Below are 27,105 nucleotides of genomic sequence, written 5' to 3' on the forward strand. Positions count from 1 at the left end.
GCTTCTCTCCCTGTCCCGACCAACAGTTCGTGGCTCACCCCAACTGCCAGCAGCAGCTCTTGACAATCTGGTACGAGAACCTCTCAGGCCTGCGGGAACAGACGGTAGCTATCAAGTGTCTGGTGGTGCTGGTCGTGGCCTTGGGCCTTCCGTTTCTTGCCATCGGCTATTGGATCGCACCTTGCAGCAGGGTACCGGCTTTTCCACCCCTGTTTCCTCTGTGGTTGGTGTACCATGTCCTTTGAGGATGAAAAAGGAAAAAGCTTCCTGCTTAAGGCTCTTATCAGTTTTACAGCTGAATGTTAATTGACTCAAGAGCATCAATTCTGCTTTTTAATGACTGGATTAGTTCTAATAAGGGATGAAAAAGGATTTGGTCCTGGTGGGGTAGGTCCTATTCACAGGCATATAATACTTAGGCTTTTAAGATAAAAATCTCCGGCCACAATGATAGGGAGGAGGAAAAGCTGCTTCCGTGAAGGAGCAATCCTGTCCTATTTGCCGGCTTAATAAATAGTCCACCGGGCTGGCCTACAGAAGAGGAACTGCCCTACTGCGGTGGTTCCAAGAGACAGTTAACTTGAAAACTGAAAAAGCAGCTTGGTTGAACCTGTGAAAAAGAACTGAGACTGAGTGTGTGAAACATGGTTGTGAACAGTGGTATCATCCAAAGTCTTCAAGAGAGTGCATACCAGGTTCCCCAAGCCCTTTATTCCTCTAGGAGATTCAAAAAAACATAGAATTGGGGTCTGGGGGCTTTTGGAATTTTGTAGATTCTTTGTCTTCTTAGTTTTGTTTGAATCATTTTTGTTCACGACCTTTATCCCCCTCTCAACTTGGCCAGTATACAGTCCATTTAATTGTGCCTAAGAGATCCCTTAAATAAGATGTGGACAGGAATAGGAGTCACGCTAACAGAATCCGTGTTCGGTTAATGAAGGGCACTGCCAGGGAGAGGCAGCAGTTCTGAGATCCTTTAATCCTGTTTTTATATTCCCAAATCTGGTTTTGTTTAAATGGAGGCAGTTTCAGGCCAAATGAATCAAGGCCACTCAAGAGTGACCCTGGAAATCCGTCATCTCTCTGTCTTCCCCTACAGAGTCCTGCTTCAGGCCCATATATGTGAGAATATTCATCCATCTCACTTCATTGTTGAGCTGCCCATGTAGTTTAAGGCAGAAAGGTTGTCATTTTGATCAGTTTTGATCATTCAACTAAGTTCCTTTGTTTTGAATCATGATTCTGATAATACGAAAGACTAAAAACTTATAGATAAGGAGAGAGTGTGCATTTAAAGCAAAAATTGTATCCCACTCAAATAACTTCCCCTTTCTGGGCGAAATGAATTGGAAAGGTTGGGTTTATATGTATGTGTCTCTTAGGGCCACTCATTCAGTTAAAACGTATTGGGTTTGAAGTAGGTATCTTGAAGTCCATTCTTTTTTCTCTTAGCGCAGCTGAGGATGTGTGGACTCTGCCCAGCAGAGAAAGGAAAGGAGGGAATTGAGTTGTTCCTGGAGCCCGCATTTATACCTGCCATACACCACTTATGCTGTGGTGAAAAGATGGTATAGTAAGAATTCTCCACATGTATCCCATTTTTAAGATAGGCAGACTGCTTTTTTTTTTTTTTTTCCATGTTACTTAACATTTTCAAAGATCAGCCTTTAGAAGAAAAGAGACTTGGCAGCTCCCTGCAAATCACTTTGTGCTATGGATAAACTACCCGGACATGCCCTCTCCGCAGCTGTGGAACAGCACAGTGATATGTAAATGTGCGGTTTATTTTTCTATGTCTAATATGGAAAATGTGACATTTGTCTGTGTGCATTCATGTCCAACCCCAGAAATGCTTGACATTCTTTGGTTATTTGTTGACATCAAATTAAGGTTCTGGATATACAAAAACATTTGTTTGAAGTTACAGCCTTTTAAATGTGAACCTTGGTGCTTTTTAAGGTCACACACTGAGTTGGAAAGTAGGGTCTGAGAATAGAGAACTTATTTGATGAATCTACCAAATGTACCTAATTCTTAGACTGCAGAAACCCTTGGAACAGGGGAAGTATTTTTCACTTCCACTAGAACACAGAGCTCTTAAGGACATTATATCACAGGGGATTTTAAAACAGTTACCTTAAAATCATTATAAACTGAGCTTTAAAAATGCTTTTTCACTGGTCATATGATTTTCCAAAACCAGGGATGACTTTTAATTAAGTTAACCTACTTAGAGGTTTTAATTACTGGATATCTCTCTGTTTTTTTGGATAGTAACAGATAAAATATTTATGTTGGTTATAATGTTTTTTGCCTTTTTATATAAATTGATTTAGGAATAGTTAGAAGTGAGAACAAAAATTTACTTCCGTGGTAGTAAATATTTTTTCATCTTCAAAGGGTTTGTAATGTGCCACAAACACATCATAACATTTCAATTACAAATGAATGAGTCTACAAACTCATCATAACATTTCAGTTATAAAAAAAATACACATTACAAATTTGCAGTTTCTTTCCCTGGATTCTAAAAACCTTAACACTGCATAGTCTTTCACATAAAAATAAGAATAACAAGTATATGCCTTGTAATTTCCAGAAATGCATCTGTGAATGAAGTACATCCTAAGACAAATTGGATATTTAGAAACAAGGAAGTTTGAAGACTTCTTATATTATTCTTAAAGGAAACATCCCCTAAAAGGAGTAATTTTCACAATGTGTAGCTCTTCAGAACAAAAGCAGAATTTTGAGTGTTCTCACTTCACTTTTTTTTTTTTATCCTATGTATATAGTAGTTTTCATAAGTGGAAGCCAGATTTTCTGAAGTTAAAGGTTTTGGATTGTTTTGTTTTGTTGCCTCATTACAGCTGGGGAAAGTTCTGCGAAGTCCTTTTATGAAGTTTGTAGCACACGCTGCTTCTTTCATCATCTTCCTGGGCCTGCTTGTTTTCAATGCCTCAGACAGATTTGAAGGAATCACCACATTGCCAAACATCACTGTTATCGACTATCCCAAACAGATTTTCAGGGTGAAAACCACACAGTTCACTTGGACTGAAATGCTCATTATGGTCTGGGTTCTTGGTAAGCCTTTTATTTTGAGTATTCTAATTTCTACCAAATATAGCATCTATATCATGATTGCCATTTTCTATTTAAAATTCTATGTTATGTTATATGGTGATAACATCACCATTGTAAGATAAACAGAATAGCAAGTAATGGAATAATTTGGCAGCTTGGTGATGCTGACGGATATCCCTTACCACTAAATACAAATTTTATGAGTAACATGAGCTTAATTATAAATGCATTAATATTAATATCATATTTCAGAAATCAAACTTCAATTATTGAATAAAATGCAACTTTAAAAATGTGACTCACTGTGATGATCAAGCATTTAATTGAAATAGTTCTGCAATAACCTAGTGGCCATTAACTGATGATTAAAGAACATTTATTACTTTTGTTTCAGAGGTTTTTTTAAGGAGAGTTTCCATTTTAGAAATGTTTGTTACTTCACCTCACAATAGCCCATTTGGGGATGTTTTTTCTTTGCTTTTTCTTGGCTGAGATGTGAGGCATGTGGGATCTTACTTTCCCGACCAGAGATTGAAGCTGTGCCCCCAGCATTGGAAGAACAGAATCTTAACCACTATACCTCCAGAGAAGTCCCACGATAGCCCGTTTTGAACAGCAGCTATGTTAAAGTAAACATTTTAAGCAATATGATAAAAAAAAAATGGAGATTGAAACCAGATTATTGATTGATCACGAATCCAAAGTCAATTTTGTGTATTATTTCACCCAGCATGTTTCTTGGTATCATTTCAATTCCTGAATTAATGGATTGCTTCTCCTCTGATTAACTTCTATGGTCTTCACCTGGATCAAGTGATTGTTTTATGAATTTTATTTTGAGCCACTACATTTCTTTTAAAAATTCTACAGTATTTTCCCCTTATGTAGTCAGGTATGCGTGTATGCTAGTCATGTCTGACTCTGTGCGACCCTATGGACTGATGGGCTCCTCTGTCCATGGGATTCTCCAGGCAAGAATACTGGAATGGGTTGCCATACCTTTCTCCAGGGGATCTTCCCGACCCATGGATCAAACCCTCATCTCTTACACCTCCTGCATTGGTAGGCAGGTTCTTTACCACTGGCGCCATCTGGAAACAGTTGTTAAATTCATATATTTTGTCTTCTTCCCCCAGAACATTTTCTGCTTTCAGTTTCTTCATAATGCCCTAGGGCCTCCTGCTTAATTTTCCAAGAATTCCTCACCTTTTCAGCATTCAGCATGAAGCTGAGATGAGACGAGAGGGTAGGGGAATGAGGGAAGTGTTCCCGGATGATTAGAAAACTGTTCTTGTTAAAAGTGTATAGTAGATTTCTCAATTAAGGGCTTATTTCTCCAGTAATCACCATTATTTGGTAATTAATCATTGTCATTTTATAAAGATGAATTTTCTCCTTTCCTCCATGTGTTTCATGGGGCAAAATCATTTGATTTGAAGAGCCTTCCTTATTTCCCTCCCTCCCTTCTTCCCTACCCCCATAAGAGTAGCACCATTTCTGGTGCCACATTTAGAACTATATTTCACCAAAATCTAACTTGGTGGAGTGAATCATTCCTTTAGTCAAAACTTCTTTCATGTAACTCTGCCCAGCACTTCTGTGGGCTGTAGGCAAGTCAGTGCTTTATGGTACCTAGTGGCATGCTTTACACACGGGGCATGTTACAGGTGGGGACTCTTAGCTTCTCAGTCCAAGGTATAAACTCTTGTCCGTAACATGTGTGTCTTGTGACAGGAATGATGTGGTCTGAGTGCAAGGAGCTCTGGCTGGAAGGACCCAGGGAGTACATTTTGCAGTTGTGGAATGTCCTAGACTTTGGCATGCTCTCCATCTTCATCGCTGCTTTCACGGCCAGATTCCTGGCTTTCCTTCAGGCAACGAAGGCACAACAGTATGTGGACAGTTATGTTCAAGAGAGTGACCTCAGTGAAGTTACACTACCACCAGAGATACAGTATTTCACTTACGGTAAGTTATCAGGCACAGAGTCCTCTTATGTCTCAGGAGAAGGTATTGGAATCACATTTTGGAAGGAAATGCCCCTGAAGGGTATGTTTAATATGAAATGCATGTTGAAAGTATAGAGAGAGTGGAGACAGCATGAATTTTAGAGCTGTATAAAACTGGATTCATATCAAGACACTAACCCTCCCTTGCTGTGTGACCTTGTTCAAATTAATTTACTTCTCTGTGCCTCAGTTTTCACATCTAGAAAAAGGTATTTCAAGGTGGAAGAAAATCACCTTTAAGCCAAAGAACATAGTTACTCTAAAATATTCTTAGGACATGGAATTGTCATAATTAGGGGGAGAAAATAGCTTGATAAACTGCTTAATGTGAAAGATGAGTCCCTGAGAGCTTGGGTTAGAGGAGATAAAATAATAAAAAGTGCTAAAAACTGCTGTAACAGAAGTGAGCAAAAATTCAGCAGAGGCAGGAAATAGGAGCTAAAGTGATGATGAGCATGTAAGCTTCGCAGTACCTGCAGAAATGCTGGGGAGGATATTGTGCTTCTCAAGACACCATGGGGTGGAGTTCCTGCCAGTCTTCTCTAGGTCAGAAGAGCAGGGAGATACCCAGGGACCTTCGGTCTGCGCAGATACTGATGCCATCCCTGCCCACTGCACACCGATGTGAAATCATGTTAGCCTCCCTTCCCTTAAGGCCTAACTGGGGAGCTGCGATGAGCTAATTTTCATATAGCTGCAAAATCTTAAACCTGGAAAAGACTTTAGCAGTTAGCATATAAACCTCATTTTACAGATAAGGAAAGTTAGGCGCACAGTTTAAATGCATTCTGACTGTGAGGAATGACTCTTTATAAGTACATCGTGATGCATACTAGCAGCATGTTAACATTGCTGAAGAAGACTGGGTGCCTGCTGTAAGATGAAGGTGTATGCATGACCGACAAGGACACAATGTATAGCACAGGGCACTCTGTTCAATGTTATGTGGCAGCCTAGCGGGGAGGGGAGTTTGGGGGAGAGTGGATGCATGTAGATGTATGACCGCATCCCTTTGCTTGTCCTCCTGGAACTATCAGAACACTGTTGATTTTTATACTCCAGTATAAAATTAAAAGTTTTTAAATACATAAATAAATAAAATGAAGATATTAATGTTTTACAGACTGTGAAATGTAAACACATTATCTCTTATTGTCACCAAGCAAAGGTTTTTATATACCGAGGCCAGATCAAATGAATAAAAGAATACCATTTATAATTAAGGAATTAGCTTGGATTGTATTTGTATGTAACAGATATCATGACTATTTCAGTACCTCTTTATTTAAATTTACTCGTGTGTGTTTATGACTGTGAAGGGGAATTTGTGAAGTAAGCTTCACTCCTTATTATGATTTTGATCAAGTTTTTAACCTAAGCCTTGATTTCTGTATCTTTAAGAAGAGAGTGACTACCTCAAATCCATAAGATCATTGAAAGCATAGTGTCTGCTATGTATTAAACATCCAATAAATGTTCATTTTTGTTGAATGTGTGCAGTGTACCTTCTGGGAGTGACCCAGTTTGCACAGAATGAACCACACAATGCTTAGGTGATCTTCCAGAGAAATGAGTATCCAGTTGTCTGCTGTGAACTTACTGAAGTGACCTTGAAAGGCGTGTTGGGGGTCCTCATTTAGAATCTGTCTCTAAGACTTTTGCACTTCAGTAGCATTTTATACTTTCCAGGGACCAGCTATGTTGCTCAGACATCATGCTGACAGCACTGTTGTGATTCAGTGACATTCTCACTTTTTGTAATATGACATTTTACTTGCATAAGCTGTTAGATGAACTAGTTTCCCCATGAAATATGGAAAAGAACATGTGTGCCAACTGAGCCTATAGCATGATGAAATGGCTGGTCGATAAACCTGGTAACTGAGGGGACAAACCAATCAAATCAGTTGTTTTGTCGTCATGGACACAGTCTGAACTTAATGAAGCATTTTCAGCTCCTTTTTTCATCTTTTGTACTTGATTCTATTTCTTCTCAATGTGAAGTCTGTTTTGTATCTTTCTAATAGTGTTTCCTCCATTAGAAGAAACCACATAAATGTAGAATTCATGTGTTTCTAGTTTAATATGAAAAATAGTGTCTGGACAGTTAATTAAATGTGGAGTAGTTTCAACTGAGATAATAACCACCTACCTACAAGTCATATCCTATTTCAGGTATTTTGTGTAGTTGGCCGTGAATAGAAAGTTCCATTTTTAATCTCTCTCTCTCTTCTTGTAGCCAGAGATAAATGGCTCCCTTCTGACCCTCAGATCATATCTGAAGGCCTCTATGCCATAGCAGTAGTGCTCAGCTTTTCTCGAATCGCCTATATCCTCCCGGCAAATGAGAGCTTCGGCCCCTTGCAGATCTCTCTGGGAAGGACTGTGAAGGACATATTCAAGTTCATGGTCCTCTTTATTATGGTGTTTCTTGCCTTTATGATTGGCATGTTTATATTGTATTCTTACTACCTTGGGGCTAAAGTCAATGCTGCTTTTACCACGTAAGTAAAACATTTTACTAAAAAAACTATGATTAACAGAAATGCTAACAAGTTTAGATGAAGTAAAAAAAAAAATTGTTTTCAATAATTGTAATAAAGATGCTTTTAAGAGCAGGAAAAATCCATTAAAAACAGTTAGTGCCTCAAATAGCAAATGCTGGCCAATATATGGAATAAAGGGAACCCTCGTGCACTGTTGGTGGGAATGTAAATTGGTGCAGCCACTGTGGCAAACAATACAGAGGTTTCTTTAGAAGAGTGGAATTGCCGTATGACTCAGCAGTGCCACTCCTGGGTATATAGCTGAAAAAAACAAAAACACTAATTCAGAAAGATACATGCACCCCAGTGTTCATAGAATCATTATTGATAATTTCCAAGATACAGAGGCAACCTAAGTCTCCATCCACAGATGAATGGATAGAGAAGTCGGGTGTGTGTATGTGTGTGTGTATGTGTGTATATAAAATAAAATACTACTCAGGCATAAGAAAGAATGGAATTTTGTCATTTGAAACAATATGGGTGGACTTGGAGTCACTAAGTAAAATAAGTCAGACAGAGAAAGACAAACTGCATGGTATCACTTATATGTAGAATCTAAAAAACTAGAGCAGACTAGTGAATATAACAACAACAAAAGGTCACTCAGAGATAGAAAACAAACTAGTGGGTACCGGTTAGGGGGCAGTGTCAGGGTGTAGGAGTAGGGAGTCCTCACTCCTGGGAGTAAGATGGGCTTAAGGATGCACTGACCAACACGAGAACATAGCCAATATTCCATCATAACTATAAATGGACCATATCCTTTAAAAATTATGAATCACTGTGCTGTACACCTGAAACTTATGTAATATTGTACATCGACTCTACCTCAAAAAGAAAAATAAAGTAAAGGGATGGAGAAAAAAACAAAACAAAATCAGAAACAGTACTTGTGTGAGATTACATTTCTTTGAGTTTAGAGAATGTTTGATCACAGAATGGTAAAATCCTAGATGAAACTCTATTTTAAGAGAATTGGGTAGCAAATGTTTAATACTGGATATTTCTTACATTATTTATGACATTAAATTTAGTTGCATCATTTTGTACCCATTACTGTTATTTCAAAAAAAAGGAGCGTGGCTTGTATTTTCATGTATCATTAATCAGTGCAAGGAGTTGAGGAGGAAGAAGAAACTACAGCTGATGCTGTGCAGCCCGCTGTACTGTAGCACCGCCTCCTCCCTTTGGTCCTACTGGTGTCTGCACTGCAGGCTCACCGTTTCCATGAAGTCATCCTGCACTCACTTCTCTTAGGTATTGTCCCTGTAAGTTCCCTCAGCATGGAGACGTCCACGTTGCCAGACCCTGTCTCGCCTGTTGCTGTGCAGTGGTCAGGAAGGCAGGCCGTCTGTCTGTACCGTGGGCCTTCCAGGTGAGGAGACCAGAAATCTCCCCTGCCTGCCTTTGTACCCTCCGTCCCCTGGAGTGCCACAGCTGGAAACAAGCTAGACCCTCAGTGAGTTCCCTGTAAACCAAAAGAGAGTATCAAGCCCTTCCAGGCATCTAAATTGTTTTGGAATTAATTTTTCCAAGTAGTTACTATAGAGCCGATAATAGGGGTGAAAGAGAACTGAAACTCACTTTATTGTAGTGAAAAACAAGTTCCGATTGAACCCAGAGGGGAAAGGACCAGAGAAGTGCCGCACAAGTGGCGCCCCTTGGGCCTGTGGGAGGACTCCTTCTATACACGACGCTGGCGTCGCTGCTCTGTGTGAGGACCTGGCCGCACGGTAGAGTTGAAAGAACACGGGCTGGAAATCAAGCAGACCTGGATGCGAATGCAACGTCTGCTGTTTTCTAGCTGTGGTCTTTTGATTAATTATCTTCACATTTCTCAGTGTTAATTTCCTTGTTTTTAAAATGAGCACAGTAAGGTTTGAATCAGGCCGTTGGGAGGACATGGAAGATAATTTATATAAAGGCTCTTGCCCACAGTAGGAGCCAGGAGCTGCCTGTGTCCTCTCCCTGTTCACTCTCCCCTTCTCCCTTTTCACTCTCCCCCTTTCCACACATGTATGCATTCTTGGGAATCTATATTCCCAGCATCAGAGGCGAGAAGGTTTGCAAAGGACCAAGAGGATGGGTGGGGGCATTTTGTGATGCTGTTAAGTTCATGGCAGGGATAAAGAGACTATAGGTTTTCTTAGTTTTCACCATCAAGTGTTTCATAATTGAGATTAGCTCTACAGGAATAGGAACCTTTCTACTCAACCCTCTGCCCCCAGGGTCTAATACAATTATTAAAACATACCAGGTGCTCCATCAATGTCTGTTGAATGAATGAATCAATAAGCTAGCATTAAAACCCACAAAGCTATAAAATTGTTGTTTAGACTCTAACAAATTTTAAAAGTACCACTTCCATACATATTTCTTTGAAAAAAAAGGGGGACTTACTTTTGAATTTTTTAATGGAATTCTACATGTATAATTGTTTAAGGATGATTCTTGTAGTTCACAGGTCAGTGATTACTGCTTGGATATATGACAAAACCAGCCAAATTCAGGCAAGGTTCATTTAAGGGATCGAAGCATGTAAATTAGTCTGTGAGGGCTTACTTGCTAATTGCTGTGTTGGCAGAATCAGGAAGTAGATTATATAGATTAAGAGAAAAGAATCAGAACCCTTAATTTTGTTGCCATCTCTTCACTTCTACTGAAGTATAGTTTTTAGGTAGATGATACATTCTTGTGGTGAAAAATCTATGCAGAGCAGTATCTACAGCCTGTTCCATTCCTCAGCCTTGGATCCCAGTTTCTTAGTTCTCCTTAGGTCCAGAGGGGTCATTGGTGGCTCAGATGGTAAAGAATCTACCTGCAATGCGGGAGACCCAGGTTTGATCCCTGGGTCAGGAAGATCCACTGGAGAAGGAAATGGCAACCCACTCCAATATTCTTGCCTGGAGAAATCCATGGACAGAGGAGCCTGGTGGGCTACAGTCCGTGGGGTTGCAAAGAATTGGACACGACTGAGCAACTAACACTTTCACTTCAGGTCCAGAGGCAGTGGTTTCTTTCGAATGCTTTCAGAGGTATTTTTTACGTAAACAAGAATATAAGTATTTGTATACTCCTCTTTTTATTTAAATGGTGAACTATTTCAGACTTGCTGCATCTCATTTTTTCACTAAAAATATATCTTGGATATCATTTTATATAAACACATGAAGCTAGATCTGTTTTACCCCCAGTGGCTGCATAGCTGTTTGTAGATGTACCAGAATTATTTATCCACTTTCCTGTTGATGGATATTTTGGTAGTTTTCATTCTTCCCTACTGCCATGCTGCAAGGAATACGTTTGTACATATTTTTTTTTGAAATGGGTACATAATTTTAATCCCTATTTTGTTCTGTTCCAGAAAACCTGATTTGAAATTCTAAACCACCTGCAAAATCAAACCCCAAACTTCCATCCTTTTAGGAGAAAGGAATGGGTATCAGGGCATTACTTCAGTTTTCACCTGACAAGCTCAGAAAATTTTCTCTTGATGATAACTCCTGGAAAAACTAGGCATCAGCAACATTTAATCACCAGTTTCTAAAAAGTTGAGAGAAAAATTTCTATTAAGTATCATAATAAAATAATTGTGTTATTGTTCAGTCACTAAGTCATCTTTGACTGTGACCCCATGGACTGTAGCCCACCAAGTTCCTCTGTCTATGGGATTTTCCAGGCAAGAATACTGGAGTGGGTTGCCATTTCTGCCTCCAGAGGGTCTTCCTGACCCAGGGGTCAAACTCATGTCTTGTGCATTGGCAGGTGGATTCTTTACCACTGAGCCACCAGGGAAGCCCACAATAATTATACTTGGGGTATTATGATGATATTTTACAATAGCGTTTTATATCTGTGCAATATTCAGACCATAACTTGTTTTTACTTTTGACTTTTTCACACTGAAAACTGTTTATTTATTTACTGTGTACCTTATTCTTCCAACAGTGTAGAAGAAAGTTTCAAGACTTTGTTTTGGTCAATATTTGGATTGTCTGAAGTCACTTCTGTTGTGCTCAAGTATGATCACAAATTCATAGAGAATATAGGATATGTTCTATATGGAATATATAATGTAACTATGGTCGTTGTTTTGCTCAACATGCTCATTGCTATGATTAATAGCTCATATCAAGAGATTGAGGTAAGCCTGCTGTCTACCCACAGTGTCTATCCTCACCATTTCATTCTACTAGCACACTGCGTCTGCTTTTGTGTCCTGTGGTGGACATCCTGCCCGTGTCTACAAAGAGGCTTAACACCAAGCGGGGCCCTTCTCTGTGGTTTCCGTCTGGATAGGTGGTAATGCACCTTCCAGTGTCTTCTAGGAGCACAGCGGAGTTCCCATGAATTTACCATTACGCTGCCTTCTCTCAGAACCATCTGAAAGATCCTGGTAGAGGACTTACTAGACGTCTGTCAAGCGTTAATGATGCTCTTAGTCCAGTCAGACTCTTTAGTATTCTAGAAATCTATGCTTGCTTTGGATTGAGCTTGATTTGGTACCTTTCTTCATCACTGTGTATGTTTTCTTATCTCCTCTAGTTTAGCGTACCGTATCTTTTTAGTACTTTGCTGTTTGTTAAGTCCACTGAGTCTCTGTGTTTCAGAAATATGTAAGTTAGTGTTCTCAAAGAAGAAGTTAGATTCTCCAGAGATGAAAACTGTGGTGCTCTGAACACCTGCTTCAGTGTGGTAATGGTAGACTGGGCAGAATGAAATGACTGAGCCAACGTCTTCCACCCATGGACCAGCTCTTCACTTTTCCTCTCCATCTGTCTACCAGTTAGAAAGGTTATGCCCACCACCAGGGGGCAGCACTGAGAATGAAAGGTGCTGTAAGACAGGAATAGGCCCCTGGGGCCTTACCTGACCTTTGAAGACACATAAACAAACTCCAAAGTGCAATTCATTTGAATACTGCCATTTTTCTCCTTTGCTCTTGGAGTGTAGTATGATATATCTACAGTCTGGCTTGGATGGGTGTGGATGAGGAAGGAAAGTGGGGAAATATTGTTGAACATGCAGAATTGGGCAGGGGGAGAAAAAATTAATCTTTTCATCCTTTCTTGACCCTGAATTTTTCTTGTGCTTTTTGCTTTGTTTTATTTATTTATGTATTTTTTGGATGGGAGAGAGGAAATTCTGGCTAAATTTCAATGGGTACAGACAGAGGAATATGGAAGAGAAAAATTTTTTAAAAAGTATCATGAGAGCGATACTTGGGATATTATATAGCCCAACAGAGATTATATGCAGATAAATGTACATATACCACTTTTTCCATTTCAAAGCATAATGTAGGTTCCTTGTAAGGCCCTACTGAATAAATTGCTAGAATCTTTAGTTTTTAAAATCAGTTGTCATATTTTTTCTATTTTTGTGACACAGGATGACAGTGATGTAGAGTGGAAGTTTGCTCGCTCGAAACTTTGGTTATCTTACTTTGATGATGGAAAAACATTACCTCCACCCTTCAGTCTAGTTCCTAGTCCAAAGTCATTTGTTTATTTCATCATGCGGATCATTAACTTTTCCAAATGCAGAAGGAGAAGACTGCAGAAGGATATAGAAATGGGAATTGGTAACTCAAAGTCCAGGGTAGGTATCAAAAGCTTACTGAGACCTGAAGATAAATGCTCCTTGTCTTTTGATGTTGTTCAGTGTGTGAACTTAGAAGATGTTGAAAGTAATTGTCCATTCCATAGTCCTTCATAGACTAATACTTAAAATATTCATAATGTTCCAAGAAGTCACTTAGTCTATGCTTTGTTTTCAGTCAGAATTTCATGTAAACTACCAAAATAAAAACAAACAAAAAACTTCTTTAACTTGTTAAAAGTTACTGTCAGAAAATACTTTGTTTCTGTGTTTTCCATGCTTCTCAACTGTTATTCTAAGTTACATATAAGTTTCTAATCTTAAATTTTTCTGTTGGTTGTATATATAGTTCACCACCACCATATTCTTCTTATTTGTAGAAATCCATTATTGAGCTAAATAATCTTTTTTTCCTTTAATATAAAATTAATGCAGGCTTAGAACACCCCCAAATATTAACCACTAAAACTCCCTTTTATAAATAATCAAGAATGGCTTGTATTTGAGTTGTCCTGGTTGAAAAATTAAAATACTTTAATTTTAACAAAGATGAGTTTCACACTAGCACTTTATTATCATGAACTTTATTTTCAGAGATAGAATGGTCATAGGAGACAGAAGGATATGGACAGAGCCTCAAATAATAGGTTGTGAAACATATAGGAGCAAATGTATGGGGTTAAAGAACAATTTTGCCTGTAAGTTGGGAAAATGGTCTGTAGCTGTAATAGCCTGGGAGCCCACAAGATGGCAGTGTTACCTCCATAAAGTGCATATTTTTTCTCAGTTGATGCTGAGGGTAAAGATGGGATTAGCACAGTTTAATTTCTTACTTTTTAAAAGTGATGCGCATTTATGAGATTTGTAATACCCTTCATCTTACTCTTTAAGAAGGTAGCCTTTTAAACCTTCTTTGTTTGACCTGAATATGGGCTCTTAAGGATATTAAGTTGCATTGCAGTGATTGGCTGTGACTTCAAATAATACCTCATTATATACAGTGAAAAGCAGCATAATGTAAGGAAGAGAGCCTTGGCATTAGACCTGGGTTTGAATTCTGGCTTATTAGAAAGTAACATGGACAACTCATTTCATCACTCTGAACTGTACTAGTCTCACCTGAAAGAGAGAAAACGTCATAGCATTACTGTGAGGATGCTGTGAGATGTACAGAATTTCAGCCTCAACAAATATCAGTGCCCTCCCTCATTCACAGTTTACAAAGTGCTTTGCCGTACACTTGAACCTCATGCAATGCTGTAAGGTAGGTATTATTATTACTCCTATTTTATAGATAAGACAGCTGAAGTCATTATAACTCACTCATGCAAGGTCACAGGGGTTCGCCAGTGTGGGGCATTTATGCAGTTCCTGTTTTCCAGCATCAGAGTCTAGCTGTTTCTGCTGGACCTGGCTACCTCCTGCTCAGAAGCTGAGGCTCTGGCTTGGTTTCTGCCCCTCTTTCTCCCCACAGGCCATGCCTTTGGCTGCAGCTTAGCTGGTCTCTTAAAGGAGTTGGGCTCTAATTGCCATTCTGGGTGACTCTTGCTACTGCTGAGATGGACTTTGTTACTCTGGGAATTTGACTGTTATTCTCTGAGGCTTTATTATTTGAAAAGGAAGTTGTTCGAGCATGGGAACTCAACTCTAGCATGTCACACCTTCAGGTTTTCTTTCTGTAGGCAACTGATTTCACTAACTTCTGACTTTGACTGACTTCACTGACTTAATTCCTAATATTGTCATAATGCAGAAGGGGAGAAACACAAAGAAGCTGAAGAGAGCACATTCAGTTGGCATGTGGCCACCTAGACCCCTGTTTGTTTGCTTTAAAGCAGCTTGCTTGCAGGGATATGAGGGGAACAGATGATATTCTCTGTTCAGAGTGTCCTCTCCTGCCTGCATGGTACCACTGGCAGGAAGAATAGCTTTCCTCAGGGCAGTTGCTGGATACGGAAAGAAGGTTGAGCACAGATTTCTCAGGAGCCATGCTGTTTAGCCTCCCCATCTCCCCATAGCAGGTTAAAAACTGCCATTTTGATTTTATTTTTTAAGTTGTACATGGAACTGCCTTTATCTCTTTAATCTTATTAATCGTCATAGATAATCTCTGTGTCCTGAGTTTAGTTAAAAAAAAATTGGAAAAATTATATGTTTCTGTTTTTCTTTTTTAGAAGACAGGGAAGAGACTCAAGAAATCAATCTTTTACAGCTAACCCCAGTCAACAGTCAGAGACTGACCTCTAGTGGCAAAACAGGAGAATTAATACCAGGGAAGCTCTACCTGTCAACAGAGACTGCCCTCTAGTGGCAAAATAGGAGAATTAACACCAGGGAAGCCCTACCTGTCGACAGAGACTGACCTCTAGCGGCAAAATAGAATTAACTTTGTTCCCCGAAGTTTTTTTCCTGCCACTATTGAAAAGAGGACAAAATCAAGAGAACCATTGCTTATCAGTGCCATTTCCTACCTGCCTAGTGTCCCGCCTCTTCCTGAGTTATGATGGTGGGAAGGCAGGTGGTGGAGTGAGTACATATTTTTGGATAAAGGGACCTGCCTTTGAATCACACCTTATAGGTAGTAGCATATCTGCAAATAAAATGCAGGCCCTGTTCACATACATGAAGGGTAGACAGTAGGGAGCTTCTCTTCTTGCTTTCTGTTTCTACCCACTCAAAAGTTAAACCTTGAAAAGAAAAAGAGAGAGGAAAACCAAATACTTGAGTCCAATTCCATTCAAAGTGGTGAACCTGACACAGTCTAAGACCAAGACACTTAGCAAGACATGTTTTGCTCCTGTTTTGCCAAATGATACCATCTGAACATGTAGTGTGTTTCTGTTTAAATGTAGGAGAGGAACCAGACTCAAGCAGATGGAGTTGGTTCATGTAACTTCTTCCCAAATCCATGATGGCATTTTGACAAAGTATACAAGGACCCCAGGAACAATTGTTTAACACCAGGAAACTTAAAAAAAAAATTTTTTTTCAATAAAAATTTTTTTAAAATATATTTTTTCAATAGTTTTATTACAGGACATTCTGCCAACATTTTGATAAATGTGAGCACATTACTCACATTAATTTTTGCCTTTGGAAATCAACTCAGCTTCCACAAAACGTCCCTCGGAAATGTTGATTCCAGAAATGTTATCAAGGAGAATAAAGTAGATTGTATTTATGATTTCCAAATAAATGTATTCTAATTTACTAGGTTAATTGTATTTTTTCCTAGTTAAACCTCTTCACTCAGTCTAACTCAAGAGTTTTTGAATCACACAGTTTTAACAGCATTCTCAATCAGCCAACACGTTATCAGGTAAGCATTCACAGACATTTATCTTTATCTGAATGTAGTTCCACACATGTCTCTGTGCTGGTGTCTGTGTGTGTGCTTGCATGTGCTTGTGTGTGTGTGAGTAGTGAGTAGAATTATGTACACTTCCTATGTACTATGAGGTCAACATGGAACAGAGGAAATGGTATGTTATTTGGAGAGCACTTTAGAAATCAGAGTCCAAGTTCTTCTTCTTTCTTTTCTTTAGAAGAAGAGTACCTTTGTGACATTGAAAGCAAAGCGCTGCCACAATTTTCCAAAGGTCACTTTCATGTACCTTGAGCTGGAGAAAGCAGTGGGAGATTTGGCATATTAGGAAAATAGTGTTCTCACAGTACAAAAACCTGGTACATTTCTGCACATAATCTGTTTTTCAAGTGGAATCTTAGGCTACACTGTTGCATCAGTACTACTTAATTAAGTATTTATTGCACTGTGATATTGAATGTGACATTTCAGCACTGTTTTCTAACTCAGAAGAGGGTATAGTCCTTCTCATCTGGTTGACATTTTGACTACCAAAGCTTTAGATTGCTGCTGAGTACAAGATCACAAGAATGAGGATCCAAGAATTGATAATGAATGATAATATCAGCTAAAGGATATGGTCCTCTTCATAAGATTTTCTTGGAAGCAGCATATTCTACAGAATTGCTTAGCACACTGATTGTCAAAGCCTCACTTGGTTCTATGGTGGTGGTTTAGTCACTAAGTTGTCCCCGACTCTTGCAACACTATGGACTGTAGCATGCCAGGTTCCTCTGTGGGATTCTCCAGGCAAGAACGCTGGAGTGGGTTGCCATTTCCTTCTCCAGGGGACCTGCCCCACCCAGGAATTGAACCTGGGTCTCCTGCATTGCAGGCAGATTTTACCGGCTGAGCTAAGAGGAAAGCCTTTTATAATGGTTACAATATGTTCCATTATACGGATGTATTTAATTTATCAGCCTTCTATTGATAGAAATGTTTGCTCTATCATATTGCCAGTAATTGTTCTAATTCTATCAGTAGAAGACTGATAAATTAAATACATCGATTTAATGGAATATAATGTAACCATTACAAGCTATTACAAGCAATACTGTATTAAGTAACCTCTCCAGTTTTTTTGTGTGTGTCTTTTTAGTACACACACACACACACACACATATATATATATATATATATATATTTTTTTTTTTTTTTTCCCCCCCAGCTTTTGAAAATTGTGTGTGGTCAACTTTAAAAAATTTTTACGGCTTCAGATTTTGTGTTCTGTTTCAAATGCTCCTCTCCCATATGGGGATATTTAATAATATTTTTACCTATATTTTCTTTGGTACTCTCATGTTTCAGTTTTTAAATTATAACATTTAACCTGTATAGAATACATTTTTATGCAGTGTGTGGGTGGGGACCCCAATATATTTTTTTTCCAGATGATCACACAGCTGGGTGTGTTGAATAATCTATATTTTCTATTGATTTGAAATATCACTTTAATCATTTACTAAATTCCCTTATCCACTTAGATTTATTCCTCAGGTTTCAATATTCTATAGGACCACATTGTTTTACTTATTGTAGTTTAAAACAGAATCAAACAGAATATAGAGAAACACATACATATGTTCTTACTTTAAGATTCTTATTTTGCATAATTTTCCTGATTATTTTTTCTTATTTTTCTATTTAAACTTTAGAGTCAGATTGTCTAGTTTGCAAAATATTCTGTCGATATTTTTATTGGGATGGTGTTCACTTAAGAAGAATTGACTCCTTTATAATGTGATGTCTTACTTTTTATGAATATTTTTACCTTTCCATTTGTTCAGATTTTCATTCCTGTGCCCAGTATCATTTTAAAGTACTCCTCAGAGTGTTACATTAGTTAGGATTAACTGGTGCAAATCACACAAAACCACCAAATACCAACCACTGCATAAGCTAAAAGAACATAGAAATGTATTTCTCTCTTCTATTTAAGAACTCCGGAGGTGGCCCTTCCAGGGCTGTTATCTATCTACCACTGTCACAGACCCAGGCTGTCTCTGTCATATTACCCTGTCATGATTGGCTTTCAGTTGAACATGATCTCATGGTCCAAGAAAGCTCCCAGAGCTCTGGCTATTATTTCTGCATTTCAAAAATAGACGATGATAGAGAAGAAAGATGCCTCGATCCTCTAAGGAGCTTCTGTAAAGTTACATAAACAACATATCTGCAGTAGAAGCCAGGAAATGAGTCTTATTTCCTAGTCTCCATGTACTGAGCTAAGAATCAAGGGAAGAGAATTGGCAGTCTCTGCTGAAATGGATTATATTATTTGTCTTGGTGCTGTGCACATACCTGTATCTGTTACTTGATTTATAAGTTTCAAGCTAAAATAGGAAAAAATCAGTGTATTTATCCTTCACCATTTCCCCCCTCCTCCTCCCAGCTTTTGCTAGTTAAATATTAGAATTGCAGGGGTAGGGCATAAAATCTTTCCTCTGCCCATTAGGTTCAGTAGCTGAGGCCTGTGAATTAAACTGACAAAAGGCAGGTTTACAGGAGAAAAAAAAATAAAGTTTTATTTGTGTGTGCAAAATGCAAACACATGGGAGAACTCAGTGATGAATAACTCAAAGGGGTGGTTAGAATTTCGGACTTAGATACCATCCTAGAAGGGGCAATGAATTTGTGGAGAAGTGACAAAACGAAGGGAGATTTGTGCTCCCAGGGGTGGTAAATTGTGGGAAGGTAAATATGTGGGAGCCTGGTGGGCTGCCGTCCATGGGGTCGCACAGAGTCGGACACGACTGAAGCGGCTTAGCAGCAGCAGCAGCAGCAGCAGCAGCGTTACTATAGTGAGGTTTGTGTTTGTGCAGACCCATCTCTGAGCTCTCGTGATGATGGTTGTTCTCTTCCTCTTGGTATGGGAAAGAGGCAGGAGGGGGAAGACCTTCACAAAGGGAAATTTATGTCCTGCTCTTTGGCAGCCCACTCCAGTCTTCTTGCCTGGAGAATCCCAGGGACAGAGGAGCCTGGTGGGCTGCCGTCTATGGGGTTGCACAGAGTCGGACACGACTGAAGCGACTTAGCAGCAGCAGCAGCTTGAGCAGATGGGAGGAAGGCAGAGAGCTCTTTCTGTGTTTTTTGCTTCTTAATTGCCTTCAGCTCAAAAAGTTCTTATGTTCCAGTGGTATACCTGGGTGGGGGTGGGGGGTGGATATTTTCTTATCCTTTTCACTACCTTGCAGGATTATAATCCACATTTGCTTTAGTTTTAGTCCTTTAGTTAAACAGAGTCGGTACTCACCACTAGTCTTTGCCTTAATTTTCCGCTCATCTCTTTGTCAGGTCTTTTGTCTTCCACCAGTTTCTTCAAAAAGAGCTCATGGGAACTATGTTCTCTGAGTTATTTCATGTCCTAAACTATTTCCTACTTTCTGTATATTCATATTGACCAGCTGTGAAGTTCTTCGATAATGACTTTATTTTCTTGATGTATTTATCTACATTGCTCTGCTGCTCTGAGAATGGAATGTTGGTATGGAAAATTTGAAGCCAACCTGATGGTTTTTCTCATATGCTTCTTCCTTTGACCTGAGGTTTTGATATGAATGCCCACATTTTCTTTACTTTTTAAATCCAACAACTTGATTGTTCTGTAGATTAGATCTGTATGCATTTATTTTCTGGTGTGAAGTATGTCTTTTTAATCTGTACATTCAAGTACATGCCTTTTATTTCCAAATAATTTCCTTGAACTATATTTTGAAATATTTTTTCCATTCCATTATTTGGAGTCTCTTCAAAGAGACCAATCAGAAGTCTGCGGCATCTCTTTTCCTTTATGCCTTTTGAAATTTTTTTATCCATGTCTCCCTTTGGCTCCTTTTTTCTCATCCTGTCTTTTATTCCTGTCTATCTTCATATGCACTGCTTCAAACATATCTTTTATTTCTGTGATGATTTTAATGTTTTCTTCCTCTTCTTCCTGAGATTTTCAAACTTAAAAATATCATTTCCTCCTTTGGCTTACTGTATTTCCCTTGTGCTCTTGGTTCAAGACAGGATCGGCTCCTATTTTTAAAAGATTATATATTAGTAATGACATTATATGTTTTCATCTCTTCTTTCACAACTTTTCTAGTGTGTGTTCTTTATTTGCTGTTTGTTTATCCTTTTTCTTGGACTATCTTCGTACAGATCTTCTGTAGATTTTTTACTATTACTCAATCTTAAATGAAGTAAGTTCCTCCCAGACCAACTGCTTTCAGGAGGTTGGAGTGGAGTCAGAGAATTCCAGGGCCCCATCCCAAGCTAATAGGAATTTGTCTTTAGGTACAGGATCGTGTGGGGCTTCCCAGGCGGTGCTGGTGGTGAAGAACCCTCCTGCCAATGCAGGTAGACGTAAGAGACGCTGGTTTGATCCCTGGGTCGGGAGGATCCTCTGGAGGAGGGCATGGCAACCCGCTCCAGTATTCTTTCCTGGAGAATCCCATGGACAGAGGAGCCTGATGGGCTATACAGTCCATGTGGTTGCAGAGTCAGATGTGACTTAGCACACATGGACACACAGGGTTGTGTATGTGAGTTCAATTTATTCTTTATTTTCCCTTGTCGAGAATAGCACTGAATGATTGTTCACATGGCAGGCTCTCCCTCTCCACCTCACTGACAAAGTACTTCTAGCAAATACAACTTTTCTGTACAGTTTTCCTTTTAGCCCTATAGTCTAAGCTTCTGAAGACTTGGTATCAAAGGTCAGGGGAAGTCCTCAGCCATGAATGTCTGCTCTTGGCATGCCTCCACATCCCCATTTGAGCTTCTCATAACCTTTCTAAAAAAGAAAAAAAAAGGTTCCTCTAAGTCTCAGAAATGAAGGAGTTAGTGTTTCTGTTTCCTATTTTCCTGATAGCTTTTGAGTGATTTAGAAACGTCTGAGTTTATTGTCACATTGAAAATTGCTGTGCTTTTATAGGAAATGATCCTTGCTAAATGCCTAGAGATTTCAGAATCCTGTACCTTTTGTCTTTTCTAAGGAGATGAATTCCCTCTGCCTGTGGTATAATCTGTAGCTCCCCAAAAGTGATAGTAGAAAAAAGAGAAACTAAGGGAAGAGATCTCACTCAGCTATATACACACCAAACTTCATATAAATGTCTTGATTATATTTAGAATAAAGTCTACCTGTTAAGAACTCCTTGAGCGATAACAACTGGTGTATTTATTTCACCAGGAATTTTTGTTTCACATGGTGTGATTATATGACTTACCTTAAGGAAATTCCAGATCTTAATCTGCTAAATGGGGAGTTTTCCTTCAAAGGGGTGACTTTTAGAATACACTAATTCTAGTCATTCTATCACAGATCAGAATATTTTTGAAATACCTCTAAAATTTACTTTTATAATTAGTTTATAAGACACACAAAAATGCTTTGTTACTTTCTCATAATGGAACTCAGCTAATCATTCACTGTATTAACAAGGCTCAGAGCCATCTGACTTCACATTTTTTCAAAAATAGTCACAGCCAGATAAGAATGCGCCTGCCAATGAAGGGAACATGGGTTCAATCCCTGGTCCGGGAAGATTCCACATGCCATGGAGCAACTTAGCCTGTGTGCCACAACTTCTGAGACCCACGCCCTAGGGCCGTGCTTCATAACGAGAGGCCACGGCAATGAGAAGCCCACGCACCACAGCGAAGACTAGCGCCCACTCACCAGAAGAGGAGAAAGCCTGCGGGCAGCAGCAAAGACTGAGTGTAACCAAAAATAAATAAATAAAAATAGTCACAGCCACCCTCAAAAAAACATGTGACCATCACCAGTCAGGTGATCACCTTACATGTTTTACATTCAAATGAATGTTTCTTCTCCAAGACAATTACTTCAAAAACGCGTTCACATTCAGATGTGTCTCAAGGGGCAGCAAAGGAAATGTTTAAAAATGCCCTAATCAAGGGCAGTATTATTTATATTAACATTAATTATTAGTAGTATGCTGGAATTTTTTATGTATATAAAGAATTTTTTTTTTGTGAAACTGGGAATGATTTCTCTGGAGAACATAAAGACTTGGAGGGCTTGTTGTTGTTCAGTCACTAAGTCATGTCCAACTCCTTGGGACCCCCATGGACTGCAGCATGCCAGGCTTCCCTGTCCTTCACCATCTCCTGGAGCTTGCTCAAACTCATGTCCATTGAGTCAGTGACGCCATCCAACCATCTCATCCTCTGTTGCCCCCTTCTTCTCCTGCCTTCAATCTTTCCTAGCAACAGGGTCTTTTCCAATGAGTTGGCTCTTCACATCAGCTGGCCCAAGTATTGGAGCTTCAGCCTCAGCTCCAGAACATAAAGACTTAGAGAGATAGCTATGATTAAATTCTTCTCATGAATACCTGTGCTATTCAAGTTAAAAGTACTTAGATATTCTAATTTGACTTTGAGAAATGGGAGTATATTTTAAGATTCCTCCACAAAAGCTGGGCTGTAGGCCCTTGTGACTTCTCTCTCCACTCTCTTCTGTGGCAGTTCTGCTTTCCCAGCCTTCTTTGGCTTGGGAACAGCCTTGGCCCAGAGAGTGTTAGACTGTTTTTACTCCATATACTGGTCTATGGTCTGATACATGAAGGCTTGATTTTTACTGGAAGCACATGGCACAAAGAAGTACTCACTTTAAGCTTCATGGCACATTCAAGACATCCTCTGTTATGCATGGTCCTAAGTTGTAAGACTACAGAGATATATGGTCCATGGCTTCAGGGATCTCTCCACTGGAATGGAAGGACAGCACAGAGACGGAGAGGAAGGGAAGGAAAGAAAAAAGTAGGTGGACCTTCACACAGCCCTGGGATATGGCTACACGGTATAGGTGAGATGTAAATAAAATGGTATGAGGATGCAGGGAAACGCAGAGGAAGTGAAAGTTGATCAAGTAGAAGAAGAAGCAGATCTGCTCTCCGTTTCTCCAAAGAACAAAACTTGGACCAGTAGTTAAGAAAGTACAGTGAAGCAGACTTTTGGCTCAATACAAAGGAATTTTTTAACAGCTACAGTTGTCCCAAAATAGACTAAACCAGCTGTCTGGAAAAAGTAGCAGGGTCTGAATCACAGACGCTGTGATTTATTCAGAGGCTGCACAATGGTATGTCAGGGTATGTCACAATAAGTGGTATGACAAATGAAAAACACATGATTTACAAGGTCCCTTCCATCCCCTAAATGCTGCTCTCTACTTCCAAGTTCTCTGTGTTTGTCCAAACCTATGTTGTTACTTTATATTCATACTTTATCGATGGATGAATCTATACATACAGACATACATGCATGTATGTCAATCAGTTTTGGCTGATATCAATCAATTTTGGCTTCTCTCTAGGAGTAAATGAGGAGATGAATGTAAAAATGTCTGATAGAGTACTTAACAATTGTGAGTTGACTTTTTAAATATTTATTTATGTGGCCGCATCGGGTCTTGGTTTCGGCATACGGGGTCTTTGGTCGCGGCACACAGACGCTCTGGTTGTGGCACACAGGCTCAGTAGTTGTGGCGAGTGGACTTAGCTGCTCCAAGGCCTGTGGGATCTTAGTTCCTCAACCAGGGATCAGACCCATGTCCCAGCATTGCAAGGTGAATTCTTAACTACTGGACCACCAGGGAAGTCCCACCAATTGTTAATTGAACTTGAATTAGTAAAAAATAAGCAAATAAAAAGAAAAGCTTTGATGCCTTTTGGAAAGGCAGGGCATAGCAAGTATCCAACCATCCAAATCTCATTCCTTCTTCCAGTCTTAATGGAGGACTGAGAAATGAACTTAAATTTGTTTGCAGGAGATAATGTTTGAGGTAACTACCAGCAAGCTTTCCATAGCCTGGACAGAGAATATCCAAAGTCCACGGCATAAAGTTACAATGTCTCCCTTAAAGAGTGACTCACGGGCTCATACAGAGATATATGGGTAATTCCAGGAGGCCTGCGGAATGTGGAAGTTAATTTATAGACTTCCCTTGCATTAGTTAGCCATTTAACCAAAAGGGAAAGAAGATGATTCAGTTAATGACCAATTTAACTTTTGATACTGGCTTTGATTAAAGGCTCCATTGGAAATTTAGTAGAGATAATATTTTAAATGATACTTTTATGTATTGCTCAGAAGTTTCATGATCCTTGCCTGCAGTCCCAGCATTATTTATTGGTTAATAAAGACTTTGCTTTGTAAAAGAAGTGTAAATGCTAATAAGGAATAATAGTTATATTAACTGAGCACCTTCTATGTAATTTACTTTGATTGCCTTTTATAAGATATATTCTAACTTTTCCACTACACAGATTGTCACCAAGATTCCATCGCTTGTAAATAATTCAAACACATTCAAATCCAGGCAAGTTGGTAGGTTCAGAACTGATCTAGAGACTCTCAGTAAGCTCTGAGGGGAGGTAGCTGGCTCCAACTGCAGGTGGCAACATGGTCTTAGACCATGGGGTACTTATCATCCTTTGTCGTCAGTTTTGGGTTTATCAGCAATTCTAGGACAATAGGAAAAATCCCATTTGACATAAGAGTTCATGTTATCTGGTATCCTTCCTTGTATGAAAGTTATAAACTGTCTTGATATGGTTAGATTTATCAACCTTTTCCTTATGGCTTATCCTTTTAACTTCCCTGTAAGGGTGATCTATTGTCCCAGAGCTATTTGTTGAGTAGTCTTTTCTTTCCCACTGATTTGTATTACTGCCTTTGAAGCTGCTTTAAACTGATAAACATTTGTTTTTTCTTTTTATAAGAATATGCCTACGTTGTCCCCTAAACTTAATTACATCCCTGATATGTTGATGCATCATAGTGAATTCTTCTGGTGAAGTTTCGTTGGAGTTCCCTGTTGCATCTGCAGTGTCTAGTATGGCGCCTGACACAGTTCAGTTCAGTCGCACAGTTGTGTCCGACTCTGCATCCCCATGGAATGCAGCATGCCAGGCTTCCCTGGCTATCACCAACTCCTGGAGCTTACTCAAACTCACCTCCACCGAGTCAGTGATGCCATCCAACCATTTCATCCTCTGTTGTCCCCTTCTCCTCCCGCCTTCAATCTTTCCCAGCATCAGGGTCTTTTTAAATGAGTCAGGTCTTCGCATCAGGTGGCCAAAATATTGGAGTTTCAGCTTCAACATCAGTCCTCCCAATGAATATTCAGGACTGATTTCCTTTAGGATGGACTGATTGGCTTTCCTTACAGTCCAAGGGACTCTCAAAAGTCTTCTCCAACACCACAGTTCAAAAACATCAATTCTTCGGCACTCAGCTTTCTTTATGGTCCAACTCTCACATCCGTACATGACTACTATAAAAACCATATCTTCGATTAGATGGACCTTTGTTGGCAAAGTAATGTCTCTGTTTTTTAATATGCTGTCTAGGTTGGTCATAGCTTTTCTTGCAAGGAGCAAGCATCTTTTCATTTCATGGCTGCAGTCACCATCTGCAGTGGTTTTGGAGCCTCCCAAAATAAAGTCTCTCACTGTTTCGTTTCCCCATCTATTTGCCATGAAGTGATGGGACCGGATGCCATGATCTTAGTTTTCTGAATGTTGAGTTTTAAGCCAACTTTTTCACTCTCTTATTTCATTTTCATTAAGAAAGTGCTTCTTCACTTTCTGCCGTAAGGATGGTGTCATCTGTGTACTGAGATTATTAATACTTCTCCTAGCAATCTTGATTTCAGCTTGTGCTTCATCCAGCCTGGCATTTTGCATGATGTATTCTGCATATAAGTTAAACAAGCAGGGTGACAACATACAGCCTTAATGTACTCCTTTCCCGATTTGGAACCAGTCTCTTGTTCCATGTCCAGTTCTCATTGTTTCTTCTTGACCTGTGTACGGATTTCTCAGGAGGCAGGTCAGGTGGTCTGGTATTCCCATTTCTTTAAGAATTTTCTACAGTTTGTTGTGATACACACAGTGAAAGGCTTTGGCATAGTCAATAAAGCAGAAGTAGATGTTTTTCTGGAACTCTCTTGCTTTTTCGATATGCAGTGGATGTTGGCAATTTAATCTCTGATTTCTCTGCCTTATCTAAATCCTGCTTGAAATCTGGAAGTTCATGGTTCATGTACTGTTGAAGCCTGGCTTGGAGAATTTTGAGCATTACTTTACTAGTGTGTGAGGTGAGTGCAATTGTGCGGTAGTTTGAGCATTCTTCGGCATTGCCTTTCTTTGGTGTCGGAATGAAAACTGACCTTTTTCAGTCCTGTGGCCACTGCTGAGTTTTCCAAATTTGCTGGCATATTTAGTGCAGCCCTTTCACAGCATCATCTTTTAGGATTTGAAATGTCTCAACTGGAATTCCATCACCTCCACTAGCTTTGTTTGTAGTGATGAACAAAGGCCCAATTGACTTCATACTCCAGGATGAGATGTCTGGCTTCTCGGTGAGTGTGATCACACCATTGTAGTTATGTGGGTCATGATGATCTTTTTTGTGTAGTTCTTCTGTATATTCTTGCCACTTGGCACCTGGCACGGAGCTAAATATTTGGTGAGTGAATGAA

General features: G+C 39.4%; 1 protein-coding gene across 3 annotated transcripts in view; it reads left to right on the forward strand.

Annotated features, from left to right (window-relative positions):
- Positions 1 to 27,105, forward strand: part of TRPC3 (transient receptor potential cation channel subfamily C member 3) — a 71,972-nt gene that overhangs the window by 39,125 nt on the left and 5,742 nt on the right. Inside the window, exons 4-10 of one of the 3 annotated variants that reach the window (XM_024977033.2) lie at positions 27 to 104; positions 2,871 to 3,087; positions 4,822 to 5,055; positions 7,336 to 7,600; positions 11,594 to 11,789; positions 13,037 to 13,246; positions 16,482 to 16,565. In XM_024977033.2, coding sequence (XP_024832801.1) covers positions 27 to 104; positions 2,871 to 3,087; positions 4,822 to 5,055; positions 7,336 to 7,600; positions 11,594 to 11,789; positions 13,037 to 13,246; positions 16,482 to 16,565 — 1,284 coding nt within the window. Of the gene's footprint in view, positions 1 to 26; positions 192 to 2,870; positions 3,088 to 4,821; positions 5,056 to 7,335; positions 7,601 to 11,593; positions 11,790 to 13,036; positions 13,247 to 16,481; positions 16,566 to 27,105 lie in introns of all 3 variants that reach the window. The other 2 variants (NM_001104960.2, XM_010813789.4) reach the window with 2 other exon arrangements.

The sequence above is a fragment of the Bos taurus genome, chromosome 17 (genome assembly GCF_002263795.3).
Source record: "Bos taurus isolate L1 Dominette 01449 registration number 42190680 breed Hereford chromosome 17, ARS-UCD2.0, whole genome shotgun sequence".
Classification (NCBI taxonomy): domain Eukaryota; kingdom Metazoa; phylum Chordata; class Mammalia; order Artiodactyla; family Bovidae; genus Bos; species Bos taurus.